Source organism: Schistosoma haematobium, chromosome ZW, assembly GCF_000699445.3.
Source record: "Schistosoma haematobium chromosome ZW, whole genome shotgun sequence".
Classification (NCBI taxonomy): domain Eukaryota; kingdom Metazoa; phylum Platyhelminthes; class Trematoda; order Strigeidida; family Schistosomatidae; genus Schistosoma; species Schistosoma haematobium.
In genome coordinates, this window is record NC_067195.1 from 32,913,985 (window position 1) to 32,939,891 (window position 25,907).

Consider the following 25,907-nt stretch of genomic DNA (forward strand, 5'->3'; position numbering starts at 1 on the left):
TTTGGATATATGTGAAATGAAAGCAAGGAATACTGGAATTTTTTCTGAACAGTTTATTTTTTCAGTGACAGAATCTATTTTTACTTAGCACGGTGTATCGCAGTAATAAAGAAAACAATTGTATCTTTCAGTCTCGTGTGAATCCAGTAATATTTCGGTTCCTGAGAAGTCTGATAATGTGGAAAAAGTGTGACTAACTGATTCATGAATTCATAATCTTTAACGAAAATATGGTTCTCCACCAGATTTCATGCTTTAGTGATATGGGAAATCCGACTGACGAATTGATGTTAGCTTTACTTCAATACTCATCTTCCCTAGGATTTTTGTGCTTAGATTACAGATATGCATTAATAGTTCTCAAACAATAATTTCTATCAACTGCGTAATTGTTTAGATTTTACAAAAATCATATTCTGCATAACACTCTATTAATTAGATAAAATTCATACACTCCCAAAACAGCTAAGCTAATGCCCTTTCACACTTAACTCGGATAGCTAATAATTTGTATCTTCCAAATGTATTCATTGTTTTCCTACTACTGTTAAATTAAATTGTCATTTGAGAGAAAAGGGACTAATGTAATGACAATAATTGCAGTGATAATGTTGATATTCATAAAAAAATTGTTTCCAAGCATAAATTAACTGTGATTCGGTCAGTTTTGCTACTAATATCAATGAGTACAGTAAATTATGCTATGATGTTGCCTTCAAAATGCAAACGTGTACCCCAGATTGTGATAATAATAATAATAATAATAATAATAATAATAATAATAATAATAAGTAGAAGAATAGCAGAAATAATAAAAAAAAATTATTTATTGTCTACTTTATTTATTAGAATTAAGTCACAAATAAAAATTTATGAATACGTCATTGTTTTTAACAATGCCAAATAAATAACATTCATCACCCCTGTTCTCCATCAGCTTTTTTGTCTATTAGCTGGCTTCACCTGACAATAGTTTTCTTATTTTGTTACTGTATGAAGTTACTGAAAGCAAAGTGTGTCAATATTATTGGTGTATTTAAACACATACAAATACTGAATCTAAGGTAATAGCTAATAATATGAGAATATTGTGATCAAGCAACCAAATGGGACAAATTTGATGTGCTAAGCTGGTGTATTGTTCAACAGCGAAGATAAAGACAAAAGTATCAAAACATAAAAAGTTCTTTCCTTGGTAAGAAAAGTGAAGAGAAAGAGGTTTTTAATTACAGATTAAGTGGACGTCTAACAAGACTTTCTGTTTCAAATAAGTAGGAAATAAATAAATTCAGTTTCTTTTGGTTATTCATTATGATCACTAAGTCATCTAACGTGTTTACGATTTCTCTAAACACTCTCGAGAAGATACCGAATTCATTCACTAAATGGTTATCGCAAATTTCGTACTGAAATATGACCACATATTTAATTGCATGTCTGTTCTTCAAGTAACTTATTACCATAACAATTTGGAGAAGGAGCATATGAGTTTTTAATTTAAACAACTACATAATTAAACTAACTCAGAGTAAACGTCATATCAACGATTACAGTAACGTGGTGTCTCCACTACGTACTTGTCAGAGTTTTCCATTACTCCACTAACTGTAAATAAATCAATCTTTCTACTACACCAAATGAAGGACAAAAAAAGAATTTTTGTGAAATATCCATTTTTTACTTAAATGAGGAAATCACATTCCAAGCCGTTGAGAGGTGAGACTACAATTTATGAACGACCTTTGAGCAACGTTACAATGACCTTGGGATGTCCACCTACTTACTAGGAACAAATGAGAGTTATGCATTAATGTGAGGGATTAGGATTAGGATTTACGGTTGAATGCTAGTGACAGGAATTAGATCTAATGTTTTCATCATGAACTGACATCAGCTATAATGCCAAAGTGGTATTTAGCCAAACGAGTTAATGGATTTCGCGCCAAAACACAGGATCTGCTATCTTAAGTGTGATTGGTTCGTCCATAAATTATAGATTGAGTAACTCTACATTAGGATTCACTATATTTTTACTCTTGAAGACTGAAGATAATTGATACAAAGTCATCAACATAGGTTTCGAATTGGTTGACACGGCGAGACATGACCGGTTTACAATAAGTTAGCTTGAATAATACATTTGTATAAAGTGTTAGTCATTATATCAGTATCTCACTTGGGACATCCGTAAGCGTGAAATCGTGTGACTCTGGTTCGTATTCCTTGAGAATTACTATTCACTAGTACATATTCATGGTTGCTTTGAAGTTAGAATTTAGTTTGCTACTATGTACAGTTAATTTTGTTTCATAGGAATCAAGTTAACTTGTCACTGTATTTGATGTATTGTTGCTTTTACCAAGGAGTTCAAATTCAATTCAATTTCTAATTATTATGAATTTCGCATTAATATCATTATTATAGCGGAAACATATTCACTAGCGGGATCTGATAAAGAGTCGGACAATGAAGAAAATGATTTAATTACTCTTAGTAACAATACCCAGTTCTCATCAAATCAATTAAAAGAATTCACTTTTCTATCTAACGTTTCTGCCACCACTAACGCTAGCATTGATGCCAATCAACAAGAATACAAAACGTCCTCACTAGCAGCTCCAGTATTTCTAATTAAATTGAAACGTTCACAGCGTCGATGTTTGCTCTGTCATGAACAGTGTATTCAAGGTTGTTCTGGACCTGGTCCAGAAGATTGTGTTAAATGTAGAAATTATCAAATTATCTTGGATGAAGAAACGAATAAAGTAAGTTAATACATATCATACAGTTCTATCAAATAAGTTTAGAAATCTATCTGAAATAAAATTTTATCACTATAGTAAAATTTTTAGGAAGCAGGTACAACTTTAAATTAGATGGTGGTTGGAGGTAGTCAACAGGAAACCTTGGACCCGGGTTTCGTGCTACCTGGCACTCGTCAGCAAGGTGTACCTGTAATCTTGAGGAAACTGGTGCCCCCCGGCGGGTTCGATCCCGTGTCACCCAGCTTTACAGTCAGAGACGTTACCAATGAGCTATCCGTGAGCTATTAGTGTCGAGTCACCTAGACTGGTGGCCACATTGCAACATGATCGATAGCATTCGATCTGCACTAAATAAGGACTTGACACACATGACATTGATCACCACCCAGTGATCAATCAGTTGTGACAACTTTAAATATATTTCGTGCTTAATTGAGTGCCTCATAAAAACTCACCATAATTTTGATTCTAAGTTCCGAAGTATGAATGTTGTCGCTTACAATTGTTGTTATTATTCTTCATAATTGAGCTACTAAAATGAAGATTTGTTTACGTTTCAAGACCCATGTGAAAATATTTTAGGGTAACGGATATTAATGAGTCGAGTTTTTGTACGAATCGATCTTCTGAAGTTTCTACAAATTATTGCTACTTCAAAGTATAGAAAGCTTTCTAAATAACTCATGTAAATTCAATTATCAAATGGACAATGTATGTTAATACTAGTAAAACTCCTAATTTCCCTACTTCTTTTAATGGTAGGCCGTTTATATTTCAATGAACAAAATAACATAAAGTTGCTGCAAGATACTTCAACAAGCCAAACAATTTAAATTCTGTAGTACCAACCCTTCTTTATTTCTATCCATTAAATATGTGGAGTTGAAAGTAACCTTTCTTTGGGATTCGTTATCACTAAGTGTCCTCATTATTGCTTCAACTGTCAGAACAAGGTGCGTATTTTAGTTATTATCCACCTTATGATGTAATATTTGATCTATAAGCCCGAATCTAAGCCTGATAGATGTTTCTGGAAGTGTAATAACTGATCTGAAAAATTTGAGATAGTTAAATAGTCATAGGTAACAGGTACTTCGATACTGTCCTTAAAACTTTATTTTGTGATAAAGTTAACCGATACAATAATAAATATAGATGTTTCAAGTTCATTTGAGGTTTATTACATATGTACTTTAGTAGTTAATCTGCTGTTGATGTTTATTATTATCCAAACTGTCTTACTAAGTAGAACCTGTTATCATTAAATGGATAACGGATTAGTCTAAATAATATTGCTCTAAGCACTAGTTATATGTTTTAAAAGACATTTCAATCCAAAATAAGGGAAAAATAAAGAAAATATTATTTTAACTACATTTTGGCGGGAATTTTAATTTTAAGCATCTTATTGATGATAAAATAGCTTTGACTACTTTTAATTAAAGAACCATTGTAAGCTAAAGAGAACCAATCAACTCTGTTTGTTCTTGTTACGTATTCCTCCGTAAATCGTACTTTCAAGACATTTCAGCACTGAGTTTGAACGATTTAAATTTAATGAAAAGAGTCAAGGGAGTGGATTTTCACCATGACCACAATATCGTCGACCATTAATCCCACTAATTAAAGCTCAACTTATTTTTAATAAACGAATAATACAAAATGTCTTGGAATTATATTTTGAACGGCAAACTTTATAAACCAGTACAAGCAAACAAAGTGATAATTTGAAATGGCATATGACGAAACTAACCTGGCTTCCCGATGAGTTACTCTTATGTTTCACAAAATATTTTTTGGTATTTTCAGTTTTATTTAGTTTTAATTTCTAATTTTATTCTTAGGTAGTGTGTCTTAATAAGCTAATCATCTAACCTTCTTAATACCCGTTTAATGAACTACTTATTATTATTATTATCTTCGTTATTATCTTTATGGCAAATACGTAGTTAACCTGCCAAACTGATCTAACACCATTTATGTGGTATGGATTTAATACCTAATTTATAAATCTATATATTTGTATATTATTTTGACAATGAACTATTAAAAAGTTATGTTTATCAATGAAAATATTTAATCAAGAATTGTTGTATATTTTTGCAGTAACAGATAGTTAATACCGCATTGCCTTTCATTTGCCTTTCAGTTCGTTTGTAATTCTTCCTGTCCAGAGGATCGCAATCATATTTTTCATGGCATGTGTTTAACAGCTGAACAAAATGCACGTTTATCTGGTCAAACAGCTCGAGAATTGCGTAACAGAATTCTTATTGCTGTTTCTATTTCCATATTTATTATTATTGCACTCGTTACAATAATACTGGTGATATGTTTGAGACGGAAAGCTGAAGCAGAAAAAATACGTGAACAACTACGCTCAGCATATACTAACTTGTTAGAACCTGATATGAAAGTGAGTATCTAAAACGATATTCTATCAATATTTTAAATGATTATTAAAATTCATAGCTTTGGACAACCTTCTTTAATCGTAGGAAATTCTATGATTTCTCGATTACTGGTTTGAACACCGCCCATAGGAGTGTTTCTGGGAGTTTTACTGTAGTTACTTACTGATCCGTCGACGATCAGCAATGATCGGGTGACGGAAGAATAATAAATCATTTCGTTTACTGAGTATGAGAACAATGAGCCATTGAGATAAACGATGTGCTGAGTAATCAATATTCTGAATATCGCATTTCGGTCTGATAGGACTGATTGGCCCTACTTATTCCTGTTGCAGGATTTCTATGATGTATTGTTTACTCCTCAGCTTACAATCATTGTGCAAGTATTTGAATATCGTTGAGGTAGTATTTCAACTTCGTTATATAATAAAACATAAGAAGTTCTACTCAATCTATTTTATGTTCATTTTAGTCATGAATCCGTCTGCCAATATCTATTGCTTCCGATTCCAGCCTGTTTGCAACTAAACTTATATGTTATAATAGCCACTTCTAATGTAACATCCAAAATTCAAGCGGAGCTTGATATGCTCTAATCGAGTATTAACTTTTTCACCTTAGCTTAGTAAAATATTATCTACTTGTGTTTATTCGTATTAAAAATACAGGGAATATCAATTTTAACTGCGAACTTTAGCCTGTATATTGAAATTATAACTCGGAGTCAACTGGTATGCTTGTATCCTTATCTGCTTGGTATTTGGTTTGTTTAATTTAATACTTGCTTAACTCATGCCGTTACTGAAAAAACTTCGTTTCATTTTCTGTGTTAAGACCCAATCCGTAAGTCGTGAACCAAACATGGGGCGGCTGGAAATGATCAATCAGGATGACTTGTCTTGTGATTTCAACTCAGCTCCTCTAGGAACAGGATCATTCGGAGCTGTATACAAAGGTGTATGGAAAGTACCTAAACATGCTCTACTTCGATATAATTGGCATAGAGGTGCTCAACTAGATGTTGCAATTAAAGTTATCTTAAATGATTCACCTGAATGTTCAGTAACCACAAACCCATCGTCCCCATTTGAAGCTGGTAATTCGTCTTATTCAGAAGAAGAAGCGAAGCGGGCGTCCGTACGTGCTAATATTGAGGAACTTCTTCAGGAAGCTAAGGTATTTAAAAATATAGTTCACTTTACTGTTCTTTGTTATTTAATGAACGTGAAATTATTTGAATTTCGCTAAATGTGAATTTATATGTGAGATTATTATATTATTCCACGTTGAAAGAATGAAGTTAAGGAAGGGGTCGCAGTACAGGGCCATCATCCAATCAATCTTCCATCATGGTATGCTTGAACGATTATGTGAGTTTATAGAAACTTCAACATTAGCCTTACTGATCACTTTAATACCTGATAAAAGTCCCCTTATGACTGAAAATAGTCACTATCTTAATTGACTCTTGAATTATAAATGGTGGTTACCTTTTGAATAACACTAGCCGGGACTGTTGTCAATCATCTATCAATTATTGATAATCGAATAAACACCACATAATTGCATTATCAACTAAAATGCATATGCCAGTTGAGACTTTGCAAGCACACGGCGGTGTTTAATAAAATTAAAATACTTGTAGTACGAAACTGACCGATTATTATTTCAGATGAAATCACTGTGACTAAATATTCCTCTTTCTAAAAATTATAAGTTAGTTTTGGTTATAATATTAATCTAGGATAATTTTTCCCACTCCTAGTATTCCTGTCTTTTGGATGCTAAAATAATAAGTACGTTTCTTTAATTTAACTACTAACAATTTTTTTATGGAAATGTAATTTCACTATTCGTTTTCATATTCCTTTTCCCAAGTTCAATAACCACATATAAACTGTCTAACTAAGGTAACAACACAATAATTCGAAATTATCAGGTCGAACCCTGGTAATGATACATATAACACAATAATTCATTCGAGAAGCTATTAAGAATAAAATAGTTCTGAATAACTATTCTTTTATATTCGTTAACCGATAATCATTACACCTGACAGACTTCATGAACCTCAAATTTACCTCAGGATTTCTAAGTCCACGGTATACGCTTCAGTCTATTTTAAATCGCTGGGCATCGACAATGCCAACTGTTTGATACTCTGTTGAATAATCTATAAGGTAAAACATTTTACAAAACATTTATTGATTTTGGTCAATAATACTGAGACGTTTCAGCATGGGAGAAATAGATCTATAATATTTGTTGACATTCGACGATTATTTACTTTTTGTCAGTTTGTAAATAAAGATGCCTTCCAATATCAAACAGCTGTTTTATCAAAACACTCTTCAAACGTTTGGTATGTGTGGATTAATCTGTTTGTTGATAAAAATTATTCTTAGTATTATTTTTTTTGTATCCTGCATATTGTGTTCATTGTTTGCTGATATTACTTTCTTGTCTTACAGGTTATGGCATCTGTTATGCATCGTCATTGTCTTCCATTAATTGGAATATGTCTATCTAGTGAACGTCATTGTCTAGTTTCAATATTCGTCGAATTAGGGGCTTTGGATCGCTATGTGAAACAACATGCAGATGAATTAAATAGTCTTACACTTTTATCTTGGGCTGAGCAAATTGCTGACGGAATGAGCTACCTGGAAATGCGTGGAATTATCCATCGGTTAGTCATTCACATATTGCTAGTTACTTTTACTACATTATATTTTCATATTTTCTACTACATTAAATATTAGCTATCCCAAAGTTATAGTACTTTATACCTTGTAGATAGATCTCTTCATTGATCACTTGTTCTTTTCACCACTCCAAATAATAATGCCTAAGAACGTTAACATTTTGACAATATAGCATGACTGTCTGTTTTTTAAGCAGACTTCGATGAAGTAAAATTAGAGCTGTATATTATATTCGAATTCTTCTTAATTATTCTATAAACTTACTCGACTTCACATAAGTAACTAGTACGTGGTTTGTTGACTATGATTTAATTCGTAATTTCCCCATGGTGAAACATACACTCTAAAACTACACTGAGCATAATTCAATTTGAGTTTTTAAAACATAACTAGACAAATGTTTACTTTCTGTTACTAAATCCCCTTTTTTTTCTTAATTATGCGCATGTTCTGAATCATTCATTAAGAAAAAGTGTAAACAGGGTTAAGCGGACAGTCTCCTTTTTAATAGTGTTAGATGTGCTCTGAAGAAGCATATTCAAGACTATCATTCCAAATCAGTGTATAGTTCATTCGATTTGTATAGATAATATTTTCATCTTTATGAAATCTTAATAGTTAAAGAATGAGACAAATTTGGTAGTTGATAAATTGTCATTTAGACTAAATATCGTAATCTTAATATCCAAACCATACATTTTCTCACTAGGAAATAAAAACGAAATATAGTAATTGAGTAATTTCGTAATTAATTTATTGTCAAGCATCTATTAAAAGCATGAATTTCTTCAAAACTATTTTGGACAAAACTAAGGTTGTGATTAGAATTCAGTACGCAGAAAAACAAGCATATTTCTCCGACTGGAACTCAATATTTACATCAAATAGTGTGATATATTTTTCTAAGCCTATTTTGTACTTCACATAGAAACTATTACTTAATACTTGAACGGCTTTAAGTTCATCAATCTGATCGAACACATGTATTACCTTCTCTAATTTGTCATGATAAGCTGTTGCACAACGTGTTGACTGAGCTTAGATGTACTTATCAATGTAATCAACCTTGGAGGTCAAGTGTTAATATGAAATGTCTTTTGACTTTGGTCACGAATTTATCTATCTACTACTTGTTAATTCACAATATTCAATAATAAAGAGGAGTTGTATCACTTTGAAAACTTTCACTTAGTAGATTGCTTATTTTTATATTAAGTAAAAGGAGAAAAAGAAAACGCTTCATTTTACGTTTTTTTTCTTTTCTTAATGATACGGAAAGTTGCCAACTACAGACAGTAGATTTTGTCTCTTACAACAGTGAATCCTTAGAACTTCAGTGGGATTAATTCTTGGTTTGTGTTTCAATGTGAACAATGTCACATTAACAATTGGTTGGCTAACCCAAAATAAAACGAAATGTACCCCGTATATTACACTTCAAAGATCTTCTATATCTAATCATTTTCTTAGTGGAATTTAATATAAGTAGGAGCTATTGAAGTATTTAATTTATTTTTTAAATGATGATCACGTTTTTTGTATATTTCTCCAACTTTCAGAGATTTGGCTGCTCGAAACGTTCTCGTTCAGACACGTGAACATGTACAGATTACTGATTTTGGTTTAGCTAAAATGTTAGAACGCCGTGATGAAGACAGTGTCATCGTAAAAGCTGGTCGTGTGCCAATACGTTGGTTAGCTATAGAAACACTACAATATGGGATTTATTCTCACAAAACAGATGTTTGGAGTTACGGTAAGAGGAATTTTAGAAAGCTGAGTACTGATTTTATGTTATGTTTTTTGAAGTAGTAATAAAAATTATAATTTTCCAAGACCTTAAAGATTTTTAATGACTTACAGTCAATCTCAGGAAGGTCGTTAATGCTTATGTTTCAGAATAAACCAACATTGTGATCAGTATTCGAACAATTGGTACTCTAATGGTTCCCTGTATCTAATAGACACAAATAGATCTTTAGTCAATCATCTAAATCTTTTTGAGCTGAAAAAAATAATTGAATTCTGTTGTAAGTTGTACTTGAAATAGTCGAAGTGAGAGTAATAATTAAAAACCTTTAAAGTAGATTTTGTGAAAAACATACGGTTTTAATTGGTTTTGTATTTCATAGTATTATAACGTGTAAACACAAGATTTAATTGGTGAATAAGTTCAATTCTCGCTGAAGATGCAATGATGCTATACGTTTTCGAAAAAGAGTTACTTCTTCATGTCTTTAAATTATTCTTGCCTTTTTAGAATCTTGTCCATCTTTTGGTATTTTCATTTTGAAATAGTCGAAGATTTTTTGGACGAAATGGATTTATCTCATTCTTTCTTCGGCTTCAGTTCAACTTTAGAAAGATTAGAATGTCACTCATTTCAAATAATTTCATTGTTAAAGTCTCAATAAAACTAAAACAGAAACACATAAACCATCTGTGGAACACATTTTATTTATATCCCATAGATTAGTCAGTATAGCACTGTTTAAGCGACTTTAACATTTTTTTCTTACGATTCTGTATTTTGTTAATCTCAGTTAACACTAACGAGTTTATTTTAGAAAACTGAATACTGTCAGAAATGAAATGTCGGTAAATTCGTTAATCCAACTGGCCAGTTCTTTTATAAACTACATTGTTTAACTATTATATATACTTTCACGTCACAACTTTTTTGACATGATATAAAAATAATCCATTTTCCTTTATCGACTAATCTTCATACAGTTAGACATTCAGTCAATAAACAATAAGTGTACCTTAAGTCTAAAATACAATACCTCTCGTTTAATGTTTTTTTTTAAGTTTAAAAAAGAAACCTATTTACTATTAAAAAACTGTGGTGTCCGTTTGGCAAATACTTATAAAACACTTTCAACCTAAAAGCTAAACAATTTCAAGGTAATCTGAAAACAAACTATTTCTAGAATACTCTCTATAGATACATGACATGTAATTAGATTACTAAAAATATGGTTCACTTTAAAATCGGTCAGTATATTGAATGGTAGTGGGTAATAAGTACCCATATCCACTTTTCTCCTGACTTCATTGAATTGAAAGTGTTTCTCAGTCAATCATCTACACATTCTTAATAGTCCAGTTTTATACACATTTGAAGTTTTTCATTCAACTACTATCAATAAAGACAAGGTACTTATTGGAATAAAAGTTGACAAGGTGATTTATAAAGCTCTTCAATCAGATTAAAACTAATAGAACCTTTATAAATACATTATATAGGGAAATTATATTTGAAATAAACTCAGCGATTGAAATTTGAATAATACAAACATTGCGTCCAGCAAACTCGTCTGGACTTCTTAAGGATAAACGTTGGAATTATTTAAATTTCAATCGTTAAGATTATTTCGAATATAATTTTTACATATAATGGCTTCTCTATACTCGGTGCCCAATTTCTGTCAAACTTTATAGAGACAGTTTTATTTCAAATTTCTCAAGTTATTGAAGTCACAAAGTGATCTACATCAGATAACCATTGAGAACCTAGAAGCAGTGGATGGTCGTATCACTCTTTTAAGCGACTCTTCAACTGTATGCAACCACAGATTCGCAGCCGGGAATCGAATCCAGGATCTCCAGTCTCTTACGCGAACGTCTAACCTCTAGACTTCTGAGCCGGAATCCAGTGATGTGTAAGTCTAACTCCAGTCAATCCAGGACGCTAAGTGACCATCTTCCTCAACGTGTGTTTATCAGGGAGGAATTAGTAATTATTATTATGGGTATCATTTGCCATCTATTTTTCATTTATGCTTCATTGTTTGCATACCGGTGATCAAATGACATTAAGCTGAAATCCTATCACGGGTTAGGCTGTATTTCAGCACCATTTATCGACTTTGTTCAGATCTTAATTTCGGAGAATCACCTATGTAAAAATTGAGAAATATTCAAATTTGAAAGTACTTTTTGACCAGAGAATTTTAGGGTTACACATACATGTGTATATAAGTATCATTGATTCGTTACGTTCTGGAATGCATCAATGTAAAGCTTTCCTAACCATTAGTCATACAAAAAAATTGGTAGTATTTCACGAAAATAATCCACTGGATTTTAATTCATTTGTAGAGGTTTAAACCCTCTCGTTTTTAATGTCAATGACTGTAATTAACCAGTTACTTTTCTCCCGTGTGGTTTCTGAGAACAAGCCAGTGGCTATGTGAAATCAGTTGATAAATGGATAACTTGTTGTACATTCGAAGTCAAAGGAGTAAACATCAACACGGGAGTGAGTAGATCCAGCTAAATAGTTCTAGATAGAACGGATCTAGCGTCCTAGATTTTAATGTTAGCCATCACCAAAATTTGATTTCAATAATGTCTTGAACTATCAAAAATGTACACAAATCAACGAAGTATCAGTGGTTATTGCTTGTTAGTTTGCTTCAGAAACTCTATCACACCCTTGTCGTATTTCTTCATCTTTTAATCATGTCAATAGAAAATTTGTATTTTTTTGCACTGATTTATTACGTAACAAAAACGCACAGGTATAAATCAGATTTTGGTTAATGTATAGTTGACCGGAAGGGAGAATAAAAAAAGACAGTACTACGTAATTTAAACAATAACAGTATGTTGGTCCATTATTGAATAATAAGATTCTCAGTGGTTAAATATTAAGCACATTACCTTAATTCCCAAAGAATCAGATTTCCTAATTTTATTTTCAGATCTCAGTGTGATTACCACGAGGTCATATTTTTGAACTTAATAATTACCATTTTAAATAAAGTCCCTTACAACACATATTGTCTTGTAGCAATCCACATCATGTCTGCCTGAACGATGCTTTGCTTATTGACGTAAATATTTATTAGTATGAATATTTCTGATTATTAAACCCTTCCAAACCAATCGCGAATGAATAGGCTGAACCATAAGTTGACCCTAGTCTTATTTAGAAATATTTAGGATTGTACAGAATCACAGTATTATCTTTTGGGTACACAAAGCAATCTAAATGTACCGAGGAACTGTATACATTTTACTCTTGAATGACTAGTTTTCGTAGACATATTTCAAGTGTTGTCCAGTAAACAAAATTTGCGACCAAGTCAAGTGTTAAATTTATTCTTTTGACAAAACGTTCTGAAATTTAGGAAAATACGTAACCGATTGCTGGAACAAGAAAATTATTTGTGCTGTGCCTTAAACGTAATTTATCATTAATATAGCATTAACATGTTTTTGGAGATGCTATGTTCAGTGGTTTGTTCATAAAAACTTTATTGTCTTCATAGAAAAAAACAATATCAGCACATACTTCTTCTTGACATATGTGCTGGTAATGAAAGTTCCACGACTAAACCATCCAGCTCAATGAATACATCTCTTGAATTCTAATACTGAGCGACAAACATTTTCCATCAACTTGTTGACAAGTCTACTAACTGTTATTAAAGCTATACACTTTATTTATATTTCATCTATATATATTATATATTATATATATTTACGCCTGTTACCCCCAATGGAACATGGGCCTCTGATCAGCATTCTCCAACCCACACTGTCCTAGGCCTTCCTTTCTAACTCAATACAAGTGTCGTCCATTTTCCTCATGTCTGTCTCCATTTCTCAGCGTAACGTGTTCTTTAGTCTTCTTCTCCTCCTTTGGCCTTGAGGATTCCACGTGAGGGCTTGCCTTGTGACGCAGTTGGGTGCTTTCCTCAATGTGTGTCCTATCCACTTCCAGTGCTTCTTCCTGATTTCTTCATCCGCTGGGATCTGGTTTGTTCTCTCCCACAGTAGGTTGTTGCTAATAGTGCCTGGCAAACGGATCTGAAGTATTTTGCGTAGACAGCTGTTAATAAACACATATCTTCTGGACGATGGCTTTCGTAGTTCTCGAGGTTTCCGCCCCATACAGTAGAACTGTCTTGACATTTGTATTGAAAGTCCTGACCTTGGTGTTGGTTGACAGTTGTATTTTAATGTGTACTAATTAGACAAAAAACATAATAAACAGAGCAGAAGAACTTCAAAATTCTACAATATCTGTCTACTTGTTTCAATGTATGACAATAGTCTTTGCTTGTAAATGCTAATTCATTTACTGAACAACCATGCCTAAACAAGGGTTTCAATCAGTTACATACTTTATTAGGTTCCAATGTTCACTGAATAAATTTTGTATCGTTCAATTTAAAATTAATACATGTTTCTCTAGTTCATATTAATTCTATGTTGAATTGATCAACTAAGCTTATGAGCCATTCAACCTTTGCAAACATAAATGTTCTTTTACGTAACAATTTACCCTTTAAGAGATTTGGTTATATCACTGATAAATGTTACTTTGATCCGATGTATGCATATTTTGACTGATAAGTGTTTTTAATAGTCTAAAATTATAAATACTTATTTTGTTCAGTAAACACTTGACTAGTTTTTGTCTGTTGAATTAAGAATTCATGATAATCCATTTTATTTCATTTGTTTGGTTCTCTGTCAAAAATTCTACAATAATTGTTCACTTACTCTAGTTACGCCTCACAGCCAACCAGGATTCGCCAACCAACTCGTTTCTGTCCTCTCCTTACAGATATTCTAAAATGCTGTTCATTCTTTTGATGTCTGCTTCCTATTCCCGACGCAATCTGTTCTTTGATTTGTCGCCTTCCCTTTATCCTTGAGGATTCCAAGTTACAACTTACCTCGTGATGCAGTTTTATGATATCTGAAGTGTGTATCCTATCCATCACCAATGCCTTTTCTTAATTTGTATGTTCGATCGAGTCTTACGAAATCCAGCCTACTGATCTCGAAGCTGAGAGTCTACTGAATCTTTCATCCGATTCAGCGACACTGTTGAAAACTTTTCCTTGTACTGACAGTTATGTGATGCTTTTATAATTTATTTATTTATAACACATGCTTTCAATCTTTCTTTCTATTTCTTTAATAATATTCTCTTAAGTGGATTCAGGGCTTAAATAGATATAAATAAAATATTTTCGGTGGAATCGTTTATGCAGAAATATCGTTTCTAAAATATTTATACATCAACATTATAGTGGAAGAACAAACGAATACTGAAGACTATCCATTTTAACTTTAAAATAAATGAATTTACTAACTATATTGAGAACTGGAACAACAATATATAATTTGCTGTTCTATTCGTCCTTTGTAATTTGATAATAAAACTCAATTATTCAAATGAAATCACTTGTTTGTGCGTGTGTTGCTTTAAAAATGGTATTTACTTCACTAATGTGTCAATATTTACAATTTCATATTAAGTAAATAAAGGTATACAGCGTTTAAATTAATTTTCTAAATTCAGTTTTAGAAATGGAATTCATCCATGTGATATTACTATCAAATCATAGCCGTGTGACAGCCCACACCTAGACGGTACAGATTTTATCTCAGATCTTACTGAACTAAAATATGGACGACTATTTTGTCCATTTATGGATCGCTTGATTGTATTTAAATCTAGGTTTATCTGATTAATATATCTGGTATATTGTCAATTTTCAAATTTAAACTATTTGCAAAATCTTCAGAACGGCAGTCCGATACAATTACAATGTTCATAATGTGTATTATATCGATTATTACTCAATGAAAGTACCTATATTGGGCAAACAATACTTTGAATACCCCAACTTTAATATAATTCTCATTTCTCAGTCGACTGTCTTATAGCCTTCTATTTCTTGTCATCTAACGTATTTGGGAATAACTAACTTGATTTTCCGGATATCTTTCTTAATGTCGATTTTCATTACAAATAAATTTTATGAGTGAATAAAACCTTAAGTGGCTCTACGCAAAGTAGAAAGCAAAGATACGGGATTCATTTGATACAATAAATAGAACAAAATTTGTGGCTGAATACACGCATTTTTATGTTTTATTCAAAAGGATTTATAGTCAAAGTTTCAGTGAATTAAATTGAGTTCTATACATTCTTGGTTAACTGTCACAGTTTTAAACAACTATAGTAGTCTTCTTCAGAATGAACATATGATTATTTTAAGCCTAGCGTGCATGTGTGTAAAATGTCAAAGATGTTGCTTACACTCTTCTCATTCAATTTAAACGTTCACTGTCATACAGCCTTTATATGTCTTCTGTATATTTTTCACAGAACTGATGAAGAAACCAATATAGTAGCAGCAGATGTTTGTGAAAAGGTGTACCTAACATTTCCAGAATTTTAGCAATTGAATAGTGAAAAACTATCTGAAATAGTCTGTTTTCCTTTATCTTTTGAGCTTTCAAATTTTGTTCATTTAGCTGAACTGTAATTAATGCGGAAAAAAATGTCTTCGTTATTATTATTATTACTATTATTATTAATAATATTAATGATCTATCTTTCGATCATTTCTCCAGTTTGTTATCAAAGGGTGCACAGTATTTACGAGATATAATCTCCACTCCAGTAATAATTCCTCCGCGGTTAAACATCGAAATTTTTCTTGTCAAATATATTGACTAAACAAATCATCCGGTTAATACTTACTTTTATTAGGTGTGACGTTATGGGAAATATTTACATTTGGCAAACGACCATATGAAGATGTTGATACTGTAGATATTAAGGATCATGTAATCAAAGGTGGACGTTTGACTCAACCTGACATATGCACTTTGGACGTTTATATGGTATTGGTAAAATGTAAGTGAATTGCATATATTATGTGCATTAGAATTAATAATAACAATTTTATGTATATTACAGCTTACGCCTTCATGCTACGAGGGTACTTATGGTATCAAGCCCTAAAAATTTTGAAGTACTCTCAATCGTTTATAAACTTGGTGCTAAGTACACTGACGTTTTAAAGAGCTCACTTCATTTGTAGGAACAAACAGTTTGAATAGTAGTTTAGCGATGTTTATTAAAAAATTTGAAAAACTAAAATTTCCAAGGAAAAAAATGTTTTGTTTGCATTTCCACTTTAGAAGTTTATCATAAAAACTAGTCCTCTGTAAATATCCAGCACCCTCATGTTATGTTGGAAATCCGTTTCTTGTATAAAATAAAACAAATGTACTCTTCCGCATTTCCGTCATTACTATTGGAAAAGATCTAATTTAGTTTGTCGTCAATGAATATAGATTAGGAACCTCTATAATGGAGTTCATATTGATCTACAAATGTTTCGTTTTTGTAATAACATATATCTTTAAATAGATGAATTCTGGTTAACATTAGAAATCAAGACATATATTTCGTCATAATCGGGACTTGAAACCTGAATGTACCTGGATTCTAATGTTGACTTTTGCATTAGCACACTAACACAGTAAAATGCAGAAGATTTATAACAATTTATTGCACGTGTGCTGTTAGCTAAATACGAAATTAGAAAATACATTCTTTAACAGCACAGCTTTAGCGGTGTAATAAACATTTCATCGATAATCTACTTCAAGTCTGCGGATTTACGCTATGTAATACCTTTGGCGAGCATATTATTCATTACCATATGGTTTTCAGTCGAATCTGCTCTAACTAATCATTGTGAAAAACTCATCAGTAATAGGTATTAGCACAAACAGAAAATTTTTATTCAGCAAGTTAAACCTTAACCGTAAATGTCAAATTATCTAATAAGTTATGAAATGTATAGTGATATATATCAGAGTATGTGATTGAACGAGATACATTTGATATTCAGTTAACAATTACCTTTTAGTCTCCGCAACAAATTTATGACATTTATATTTAACAAACTTTTACGTTTGAAATCATTTTGCTCTGACAAAGTAGTCTATTGAGTTACGTCTATTCACCCAATAGTAAAATATATTCTATACTAGTTTTTTTCTTTTTCAATTGATAACCAGTCAAAAATATATCGTGAAAATTCCCATTTTGCCATTTGGTAAATAAAGAAGGAACGAATTGAGCGAAGAAATTTCTTTTCAATTAGTTTTTCATCATGGCTCTACACTAATATATATATATATATATGTTTTACAATAATAATATAATACTCATCGAGTAGATACGTTACGTAATAATTACATTTAAACTAACATTGATTCATTGAAAGAAAGAGGATTATTAATATTCAAAGTGATCAAGAAGTTGCTACGTTGCGTAATGTAAGAAACAAAGAAGGAACAGAATTTTAACGGATGGTCAATAGGATGGTAGTTACGTAAGAATCCCCCAATACTGATAATTAACATGTGCACACTAGTGACTAGCTTCGTGGGGGAATTCTCGGAGTTCTAGTGAGAAGTCGTGATCAGTGGAATTAATCCGTGTCGGGTAGAGACAGGTATCTACCTCAGTACAATGGATGGTGGTCGCGCAATTTCGTGCATTGGTTGATGTTAGACAATAACATCATTGGATGCCGGCTCAGTGGTCTAATGGTTAAGTGCTCAGGCGCGAATCCAGTAGGTCCTGGGTTCGGATCTCGCGGGGTGCGAGATCGTGGATGCGCACTGCTGAGGAGTCCCATACTAGGACGAAACGGCCGTCCAGTGCTTCCAGGTTTCCAATGGAGGTCTAACATCAATTAATTCATGATCTCAACCAAAAACTTAACATTCTCCACAACCCCCATACTGAAAATTACAAAAGTTTAAAAAAAACAAGTGGAAGAAGTATGAAAATTAGTTCTTTTGAAGGAAATCTTAAACTGATGGCCAGGGCAGGGAAAGTGGTTGTACGAATCTCTTTTGAATGCAAAGGTCAGGTTTGTGAACATGGATTGCGATGGCTTCCGCAATGTGCAAGAGGCGCACTCGTAAACCATGTGGCAAATTAGATGGGATATTGTAGATAACCTTAAAAGCTTTATTCAATTCGACTTGATGACCTGTGTCCACCAAGTGAGAGGGAATAGAACTTTTAATCACTTTTACCTGTCCTTTGTTTAACCACGACGGATGATGTTCAGTAATGCGATGACGGACTTGCCGAATTGTACGCCCAATATAACTGGCTCCACAGGAGCAGTTGAAACGATAGATACACATAGATTTGGCGAATTCAGGCAGTCTGTCTTTGTTGGCTGTTCTTATTTTGGGATAGTTGTAGAAGATTGCATTTAATCTGGCAGCATTAAATGTTTTTTGTACGGCTCTTCTTAGTTTCTGAGTCAAGATTTCTTCAATGGTGTCATTTATGAATTGTAGTTTTATGAATAGTACCTTCTTGTGGACGGTGGGTATCTTCGTCCTTGTTTTCTTCTCCATCATATGTTTGTCGATGAATTTCATGGGACACCCATTCATGCTAAGTAGGTTCCGAATATTATTCAATTCTTCCTCGATGGTGTCTTCAGAGCAAATCATTCTAGCCCGATGTGTCAAGATCTTTATCAAAAATATATCGTTTACAAAATTTGTATCAATCCATTTTAAGTAACTATTTAGGAAGTAATAAAATTAAAGATCAATAGACATAATCAAAACTTCTAAACCTTTATCTGTATCACATTGTATTCAGGTTGGATGGAAGATTACGAGTCTCGTCCTACATTTATTGAACTTATGCGTACATTTAATACATTTTGCAAAACTCCTGGCCGTTATCTATACATTGAAGTAAGCTTAAAATATAAATAAAATTCAATCAAATATTGTAATCTTTCATATCACATTCACATGCATACATTTTTTATGGCTTTATATATATATATCAAATAAGTAACTTTAGTTGTTCCAATTCATCAACTGAACATGCATAAGTTTTATCAAAGAGAGATTTTTTAAAGAAATGCATCTATCAGTAATAAAACCATCGTTTCGGTTATTCTGATATTTCCTTACTTAAACAACCAAATGTAAAAGTAATGCATAATTAACTTCAGAAATTTTCCCCATTATTTATTCACTGGTTCCATTCATGTACCAAATACTATTAACACTGTAAGACAGAATTTCATAGTTTATGCACCAGAATAATTTGACCCAAAATAATCTATTATCTTTCGTTTCTGTTACACCCTGAAGTTAATTCGTCATATATAAATAAAAGTATACTAAACTGCATAATCGGTTTCACCTCAATACGTAATGTTTCATAAATCTTCAAGCCTTTTTGTTGTATCAGACTTTCTGTAAGAAAATTAAGTGAAAGTTCAATACAGCATTTAGCCTCGACATTTTAGCCACTACTTTCATGTCGAAAGAAGTGCATCAAAATAAGAGAAAAACTGATATTATTCGACAAAATTATGTTCTACTTTCCAAATTCTGGTTTGTATTTTGGTGTCAGAAAAAGAATACTACGTGGCTCAAGAGATCAGATGTGATTCAATAGATTTGAATGTGTACAGTCCGCATATCTTAGATCTCCACAATAAAAATAATCACTATGTAATTACCGCATATTCGTACGTTTTTAGCTAACTTGAACTGCTTTAAGGCACTGCTCACAAAACACTCATTTATATTGGGATATTTTATGGCTCATCTTTGATGTAAAAATTTCTGGTTTTCCTTCTAATTCATTGTCTTCACTTTAAAAGCTGTTTACACAGTAAACTGTTCTTCGTTTCTGGATTTTTTTCTTTCTTAGAACATTAAATTTATATCGTTCTATAGATAAGCGAGCTCATACTTAAGAAACGAATACATTTGGATTATAAGATAAAGAATTGATATTCTCTATAAAAACTAATTAATCTGCTTCATGTCTCCTGTCTATTATTCGTTCATCCTTTGGAGACTGTTTCCACGGTAGGATAAAGTGTTATATTACTTTGAGCCCCTAGCACTAAAGTCGGGTGCAATGCAAAATGTCTGCACTTAGCTATCCACCCCAATATAAAGCTGGTTAAGTAAAGATATCCATAATGATTTGTGGTTTAGTTGTTTTTGTAAGACATTATAGTTTACTGAATTAAAATATTAGATGGGAGGTGAAACTTCCAGTATATATATATATATATATATATATATATATATATATATATATATATATATATATATATATATATATATATATATATATATATATATATATATATAATAGTAACATCTTTTCATTTTCTTTAGAATTCTGGTCTCCTAGAGGTCAGAGGCATACTCTTTTTAATATATCAAGAAAGGCATGTTTTACTAAAAAAAACGAATCCAAAACAGTGTAACTTTATCTACCATTGTTCCTAGTTTAATTAATATCTTACTGTACTTGGTTGTTGTTTACTTCTGAACTTCTTACTATTTTGTCTTAGTCCTGTTGTTGTTAGCCTTTTAGTGCAAATTAACAGTTGAGAGGTTGGGTATATAAAGTTTGATTTAGGAGGAAGAGTATCCTAGCATAGTTGATGGTTTTTAATACTCACCAGTTGAGTGTATCTCCCTCCTGTTACTGACCAGATTTTTAATGGATTTGATTCATAACATTGACAAAATAATTTCCTCGGAACTACTTACATCCGTACCCCAAATCATAAAAAATAAAAACAAACTTTGTCAAAACCTCAACTTTCGTCATACTGAAAAGTAATCATTCATTCTGACTAGTTAGATCTAGCGAATCCGTACATAATCAACAACAACGCAGATTGTAAGGGAATGGCAGTTCCATTACCAAAATGTTGGTTTTCTATACTGATCATTCGCTTTATTGTTCAACGTTTGCATATTATTTGTTTCCTTGTCTTCTTACAATAATTTTAATATGAGTTACTAAATTATTTTAAAATTTCTAATACAGGGTGATCAATATGCAATCAATTACTTTCACAACACAAATTCAGGTTCTGGGAACTTTTCTTCTGAGTCTCATGAACTCCAACCGATGTTGTCCGTACGCGGGGTCCCTGATGGAGGTACAACGCCACACAGGAATAATAGTTTACACCGTCATCATACTATGTTAACAGAACCAAGTATGACTAGACCTTATTCTTCAGGAAAGCTACTTCGAGCTTTATCTGACCAGCCTAGTGAAAGATCTGATCCATTTTCCGTTGGTCAGACTGATGAACATACAGAAACACAACTTTTGCTACCCATTCGATCAAATAATGGTAACGCTGGAAACCATTCTACCTGGCAATCACGGCAGCATGGAGTTGGAACTGGAGGTTTGTCAAATACCTCTGATACAAATTTTTCAGGGCTAGGTAGAATATGGAAGAGATCAAATTTTCATGACAAAGTCAACTCAGATAGTATAAGTAAGAATAATCTCTAAGTTGGATGAGTGACTTCACGTTTACAATTTTCTTCTTTTGATCACAAACCATAATATACATATTGTTTGTAAATCTTTCGCCATGTAAACGTAAATTTGTAATGTGACTTATTTTAGATCCAACAGCGAATTATTTTTAACAAATCCTTGCCATTCTCATAGACTTGATGGAATGGTTATTTAACTTTTTACGAAGTCAAAAATGATAAGTTAACAATGGGATAATTCAAATCTTTTCTAAAATGATATAAATAGAAGGTCTGTTCAAGTAGATTAGTGATGACATTTTGACTCCTGTGTACATGTTTATGTATCCCCACCACATATTCTTACCTTATACGTGCTAGCAAATTTAGGCTTCAGTTTAGACATTCCTAAAACTTTAAACACCTGACATAAGAGAGATGTATTTAGAAAGTAGTTATCTGTGGTGATTTAAGAATTCGTTCATCAACTCATAAATTCCCTTTCAATATCATTCACTGAGCACCGCAAATAATATTAGTCAAAAACGTCAGAAAATAAGAAAACACATCTAGTTTTTTTTTGTTGGTTGACAGCTTGATCAACTTATTCACTTAGTGAATTTTTTTAAGAGCTCAGTAGTACACGTGTTATATTAGATACATTTTTCCCTCGTGAGTGTGAAATATGGATTGTAGAAGACCGGTGTTTAAAATTAATTATTAATTGGTTCGAAATATAAACCACTTATTTTTCTTCCCGTCTTATTTCGAACCAGAAACTAAGGTCAGATTTCTTGGCTGGCCATGAGTACACAGTTTCCGAAGATTGTACTAATTTCACTGGGTTTTTCTTAATTTTTTTAAAGTAAACTAAACGACCGGATTGGATACAGAAAACTCTCAATTTTTCTTCTACTTTGTATGTGAAAAACTGTACACATTTGCCGAATTTCATTAGTTTTGTGACGAACAAAGTATCTGTGTACTAAATACCTCAGTGAAAGCAACGAATAAATTTGGAGCTTTTTCAACTTATATAAACAGTTAATCGGTTTTTTAGCTCTTTGAAACCGAAGGCTTAATAGAAGAATCTTCATCTTTAAAATCATTATTACCGTTGTATAATATTGCAGTAATAACTAAGGCTCATAAAATGAAAATTCTAAGAAACATATTACTGGTTTGTTGGAATCGCCGTGAAAACTCTGTAGCTAAAGCAGTATAAAAAGGTGAATTCTAACTTAAATAGCTACTTCTTGTAATCAATTCAAGAACAATAGAAATCATTATACTAATAGCACCTAAACTGACAGTAAACTTTCGTGGATGATAATAACCATTGAAAAAGTATTTTTGAAACAAAACTTTGGATAATTACAATCTAAATGTATGTTAAAGAGAAATTTATTTCAATAATGCACAACTGATGGTGTGACTTTTCTGCAATAAAATTTTTTGTTATTAATACAGCTTTTATTGGTATTATTATGTCCTTCTTAAGCCTACTGGTTCAGTTTTTAGATATATAGGGAAGTTGTTTCAGAACTGGTAAACGTCCTTGGTATGCTAGACTACCTAATGTAATCTTGAGACTGAATGAGTTCGTTCCGTACAAACTCGGTCTTATGGATAGAAACTATCCTATTGTGCGACCAATGATCTTCTACGAGGATGCTAATTGGTTACCTAAAGAGGGTGTGACTGTAGAGAAAATACTACAAATTCTAATCCGTCAACCATTCCGAGTCAGTTCAAAAAATACATGACGAAATACTTTAGCATACAGATCACGACCGACAACGAAACAAGTCGTTTAGGGTAGAAACCTTAATGCCACTCATAATTAACTTAAAGTGATTTAGGGATAGCATAATATATGTCAGAATTTATTGATAAAACTGAAACTTTAGATTAGGGGAATTAAGGAAACACATTACCCAATTGCTCATATCTACATAGAAAATAATGGTAATAATGTTTTGAAAAATGGGTTACTCAGACTGCTACTTTCCTTTATCTTTCTGGTTATTACATTTATTACGACTATTAAATCATTATTACTATCCCAGTATTTGGTCTACGAGAATTAGTATCTTAATGATCAGTTCTCATTCATATCAAAGCATACAGTATATCAGTAATTTGACGTTAGATCAATTTTTAAATAAACGCAACAATTTATAGTTGGCATGTTATTTGAACTTTGTATCTCATTTTCCAACAGGTTTGGTAAAACAACACAAGGCTCCTTTGGCTTCCCGAGAGGATTCTTGGTTAAACGATATTCCTAGACAGTCAGATCATCCTGAATCAATAAGTTCTGTTGCTTTATCTGACCCAGCTACTGCTTCTACCACTACTAAAACTTCCGAATGGTCAGGAATATCACCTTCTTATAATAAATCACGCAATCATTCCAATTTTGGTGGTAAAAATTTAGAAGAAATGAGCACTAAATTCAGCCCGCGCACACATGACAATTCATCAAACGGTTTTAGAAAAAATACTGTTTCAGACTATCTGCTTGAGCCACCACCGCCTGTACCACGTGGCTTACCAGATGACTACTTACAACCGAAGACTAAAAATCCTTCAAATATATCAAACGCATACAGTAGTGCGCCGTCAAAATCAATGAATTATACCGAATTGGGCCCACCGATGGTTACCAATGCTTCTACTACTAGAGGTTTGTGTTCAGAAATATAATACATTTCCCTATAACTTAGCTTCTATTGTAGATATACATGAATAAACTTGACTGCTTTTTAATATCCAATGTCAAACATTGCACTAGATTATGGTCTTACTATTTTTCAAGTCCACATCATATTTCCTAATTGGCTAATTTCAATGAATGCTAAGATTAGCATACCACTGGTTACTACCTGTTGATTATCTCGTTTACTCAATTCAGCCATTTAGAACTCTATTAGTAGCCGGAATACCTTGAGCTCAAAGTCTTTAGCATTGTTTAATAACTTGGTTGTTTCGTTAACACAAGCTTGCTCTATGATTTAGTTACTCCTAACTGGGAAGAAAATCATTTAATAAACCATCTGTACAATTTCTTTTACTGCGTTTTCCTATTCAATATAGAACGACACTATTCATCATATACATGGTTAACTTGCAATTAATTCAGCCTGAAAGGAACTTGTAATCTTGTAGAGCCAAAGAAATGTCACTGAATCCTGACCAAATTATCCAGCAGTCTGGTCAATGAATGCCGAACAGTCCATTGATCCGCCTCAGGGTCAAAAACAACTGGCGCGTGTCAATTAATCACACACCATGGACTGGCCCATACAGTGGTGGTCACAATTTCTTCCTTGTACCTACTGTTACTGATATATTTCTATATTAACCTTTGTGTTGTACGGCCATCGAACTAGCCATGGTAACTGGATACGACGAAAGGGTAATCCACGTTAGGTTCTGAACACGAAGTGTGACTTCAAAGTTAGCTGGTTCGTTACACCATCCCCGTCTAACTCGAACAGGCCCCAAATCATTCAACACAGATCATCTTTGTCGGTGATCTACAATTTCATATATATTTAAAAAAAGTAAATCGGCTTGAACCCTTAAACTAAACAGCTGATTACCCTGGTTATATTTGAAAACCGAAACCTGATGTTTGCTACCATGAAACCGCTTCATCTCTGATATATGACGGAGAAATATTTTTTTAACTTAGGAACATTTTTACAGTTGTTGGATAATTTGATAAATTATAAACTTAAGTATACTTCATATATTATCACGTTCAAATGTATAGGTTATCATATACTTAGTCCTTATCACTGTACTAGTGATGGCAAAACAGGTTTCTAACATAACCTAACAAATCACTTGTCATAAACATATATTGAATAGAATATAGCGAG

At 32.4% G+C, this 25,907-nt stretch overlaps 1 protein-coding gene across 1 annotated transcript in view; it reads left to right on the forward strand.

The window, feature by feature from the left end:
* Nucleotides 1-25,907, forward strand: part of ERBB2_1 (Receptor tyrosine-protein kinase erbB-2) — a gene marked incomplete at its 5' end in the record, with an annotated part of 118,466 nt that overhangs the window by 73,816 nt on the left and 18,743 nt on the right. The window contains 9 exons of the mRNA XM_012943434.3: nucleotides 2,425-2,765; nucleotides 4,915-5,181; nucleotides 6,014-6,355; nucleotides 7,651-7,868; nucleotides 9,444-9,640; nucleotides 16,412-16,558; nucleotides 19,352-19,449; nucleotides 21,569-22,034; nucleotides 24,242-24,706. Coding sequence (XP_012798888.2) covers nucleotides 2,425-2,765; nucleotides 4,915-5,181; nucleotides 6,014-6,355; nucleotides 7,651-7,868; nucleotides 9,444-9,640; nucleotides 16,412-16,558; nucleotides 19,352-19,449; nucleotides 21,569-22,034; nucleotides 24,242-24,706 — 2,541 coding nt within the window. The remainder of the gene's footprint in view (nucleotides 1-2,424; nucleotides 2,766-4,914; nucleotides 5,182-6,013; nucleotides 6,356-7,650; nucleotides 7,869-9,443; nucleotides 9,641-16,411; nucleotides 16,559-19,351; nucleotides 19,450-21,568; nucleotides 22,035-24,241; nucleotides 24,707-25,907) is intronic.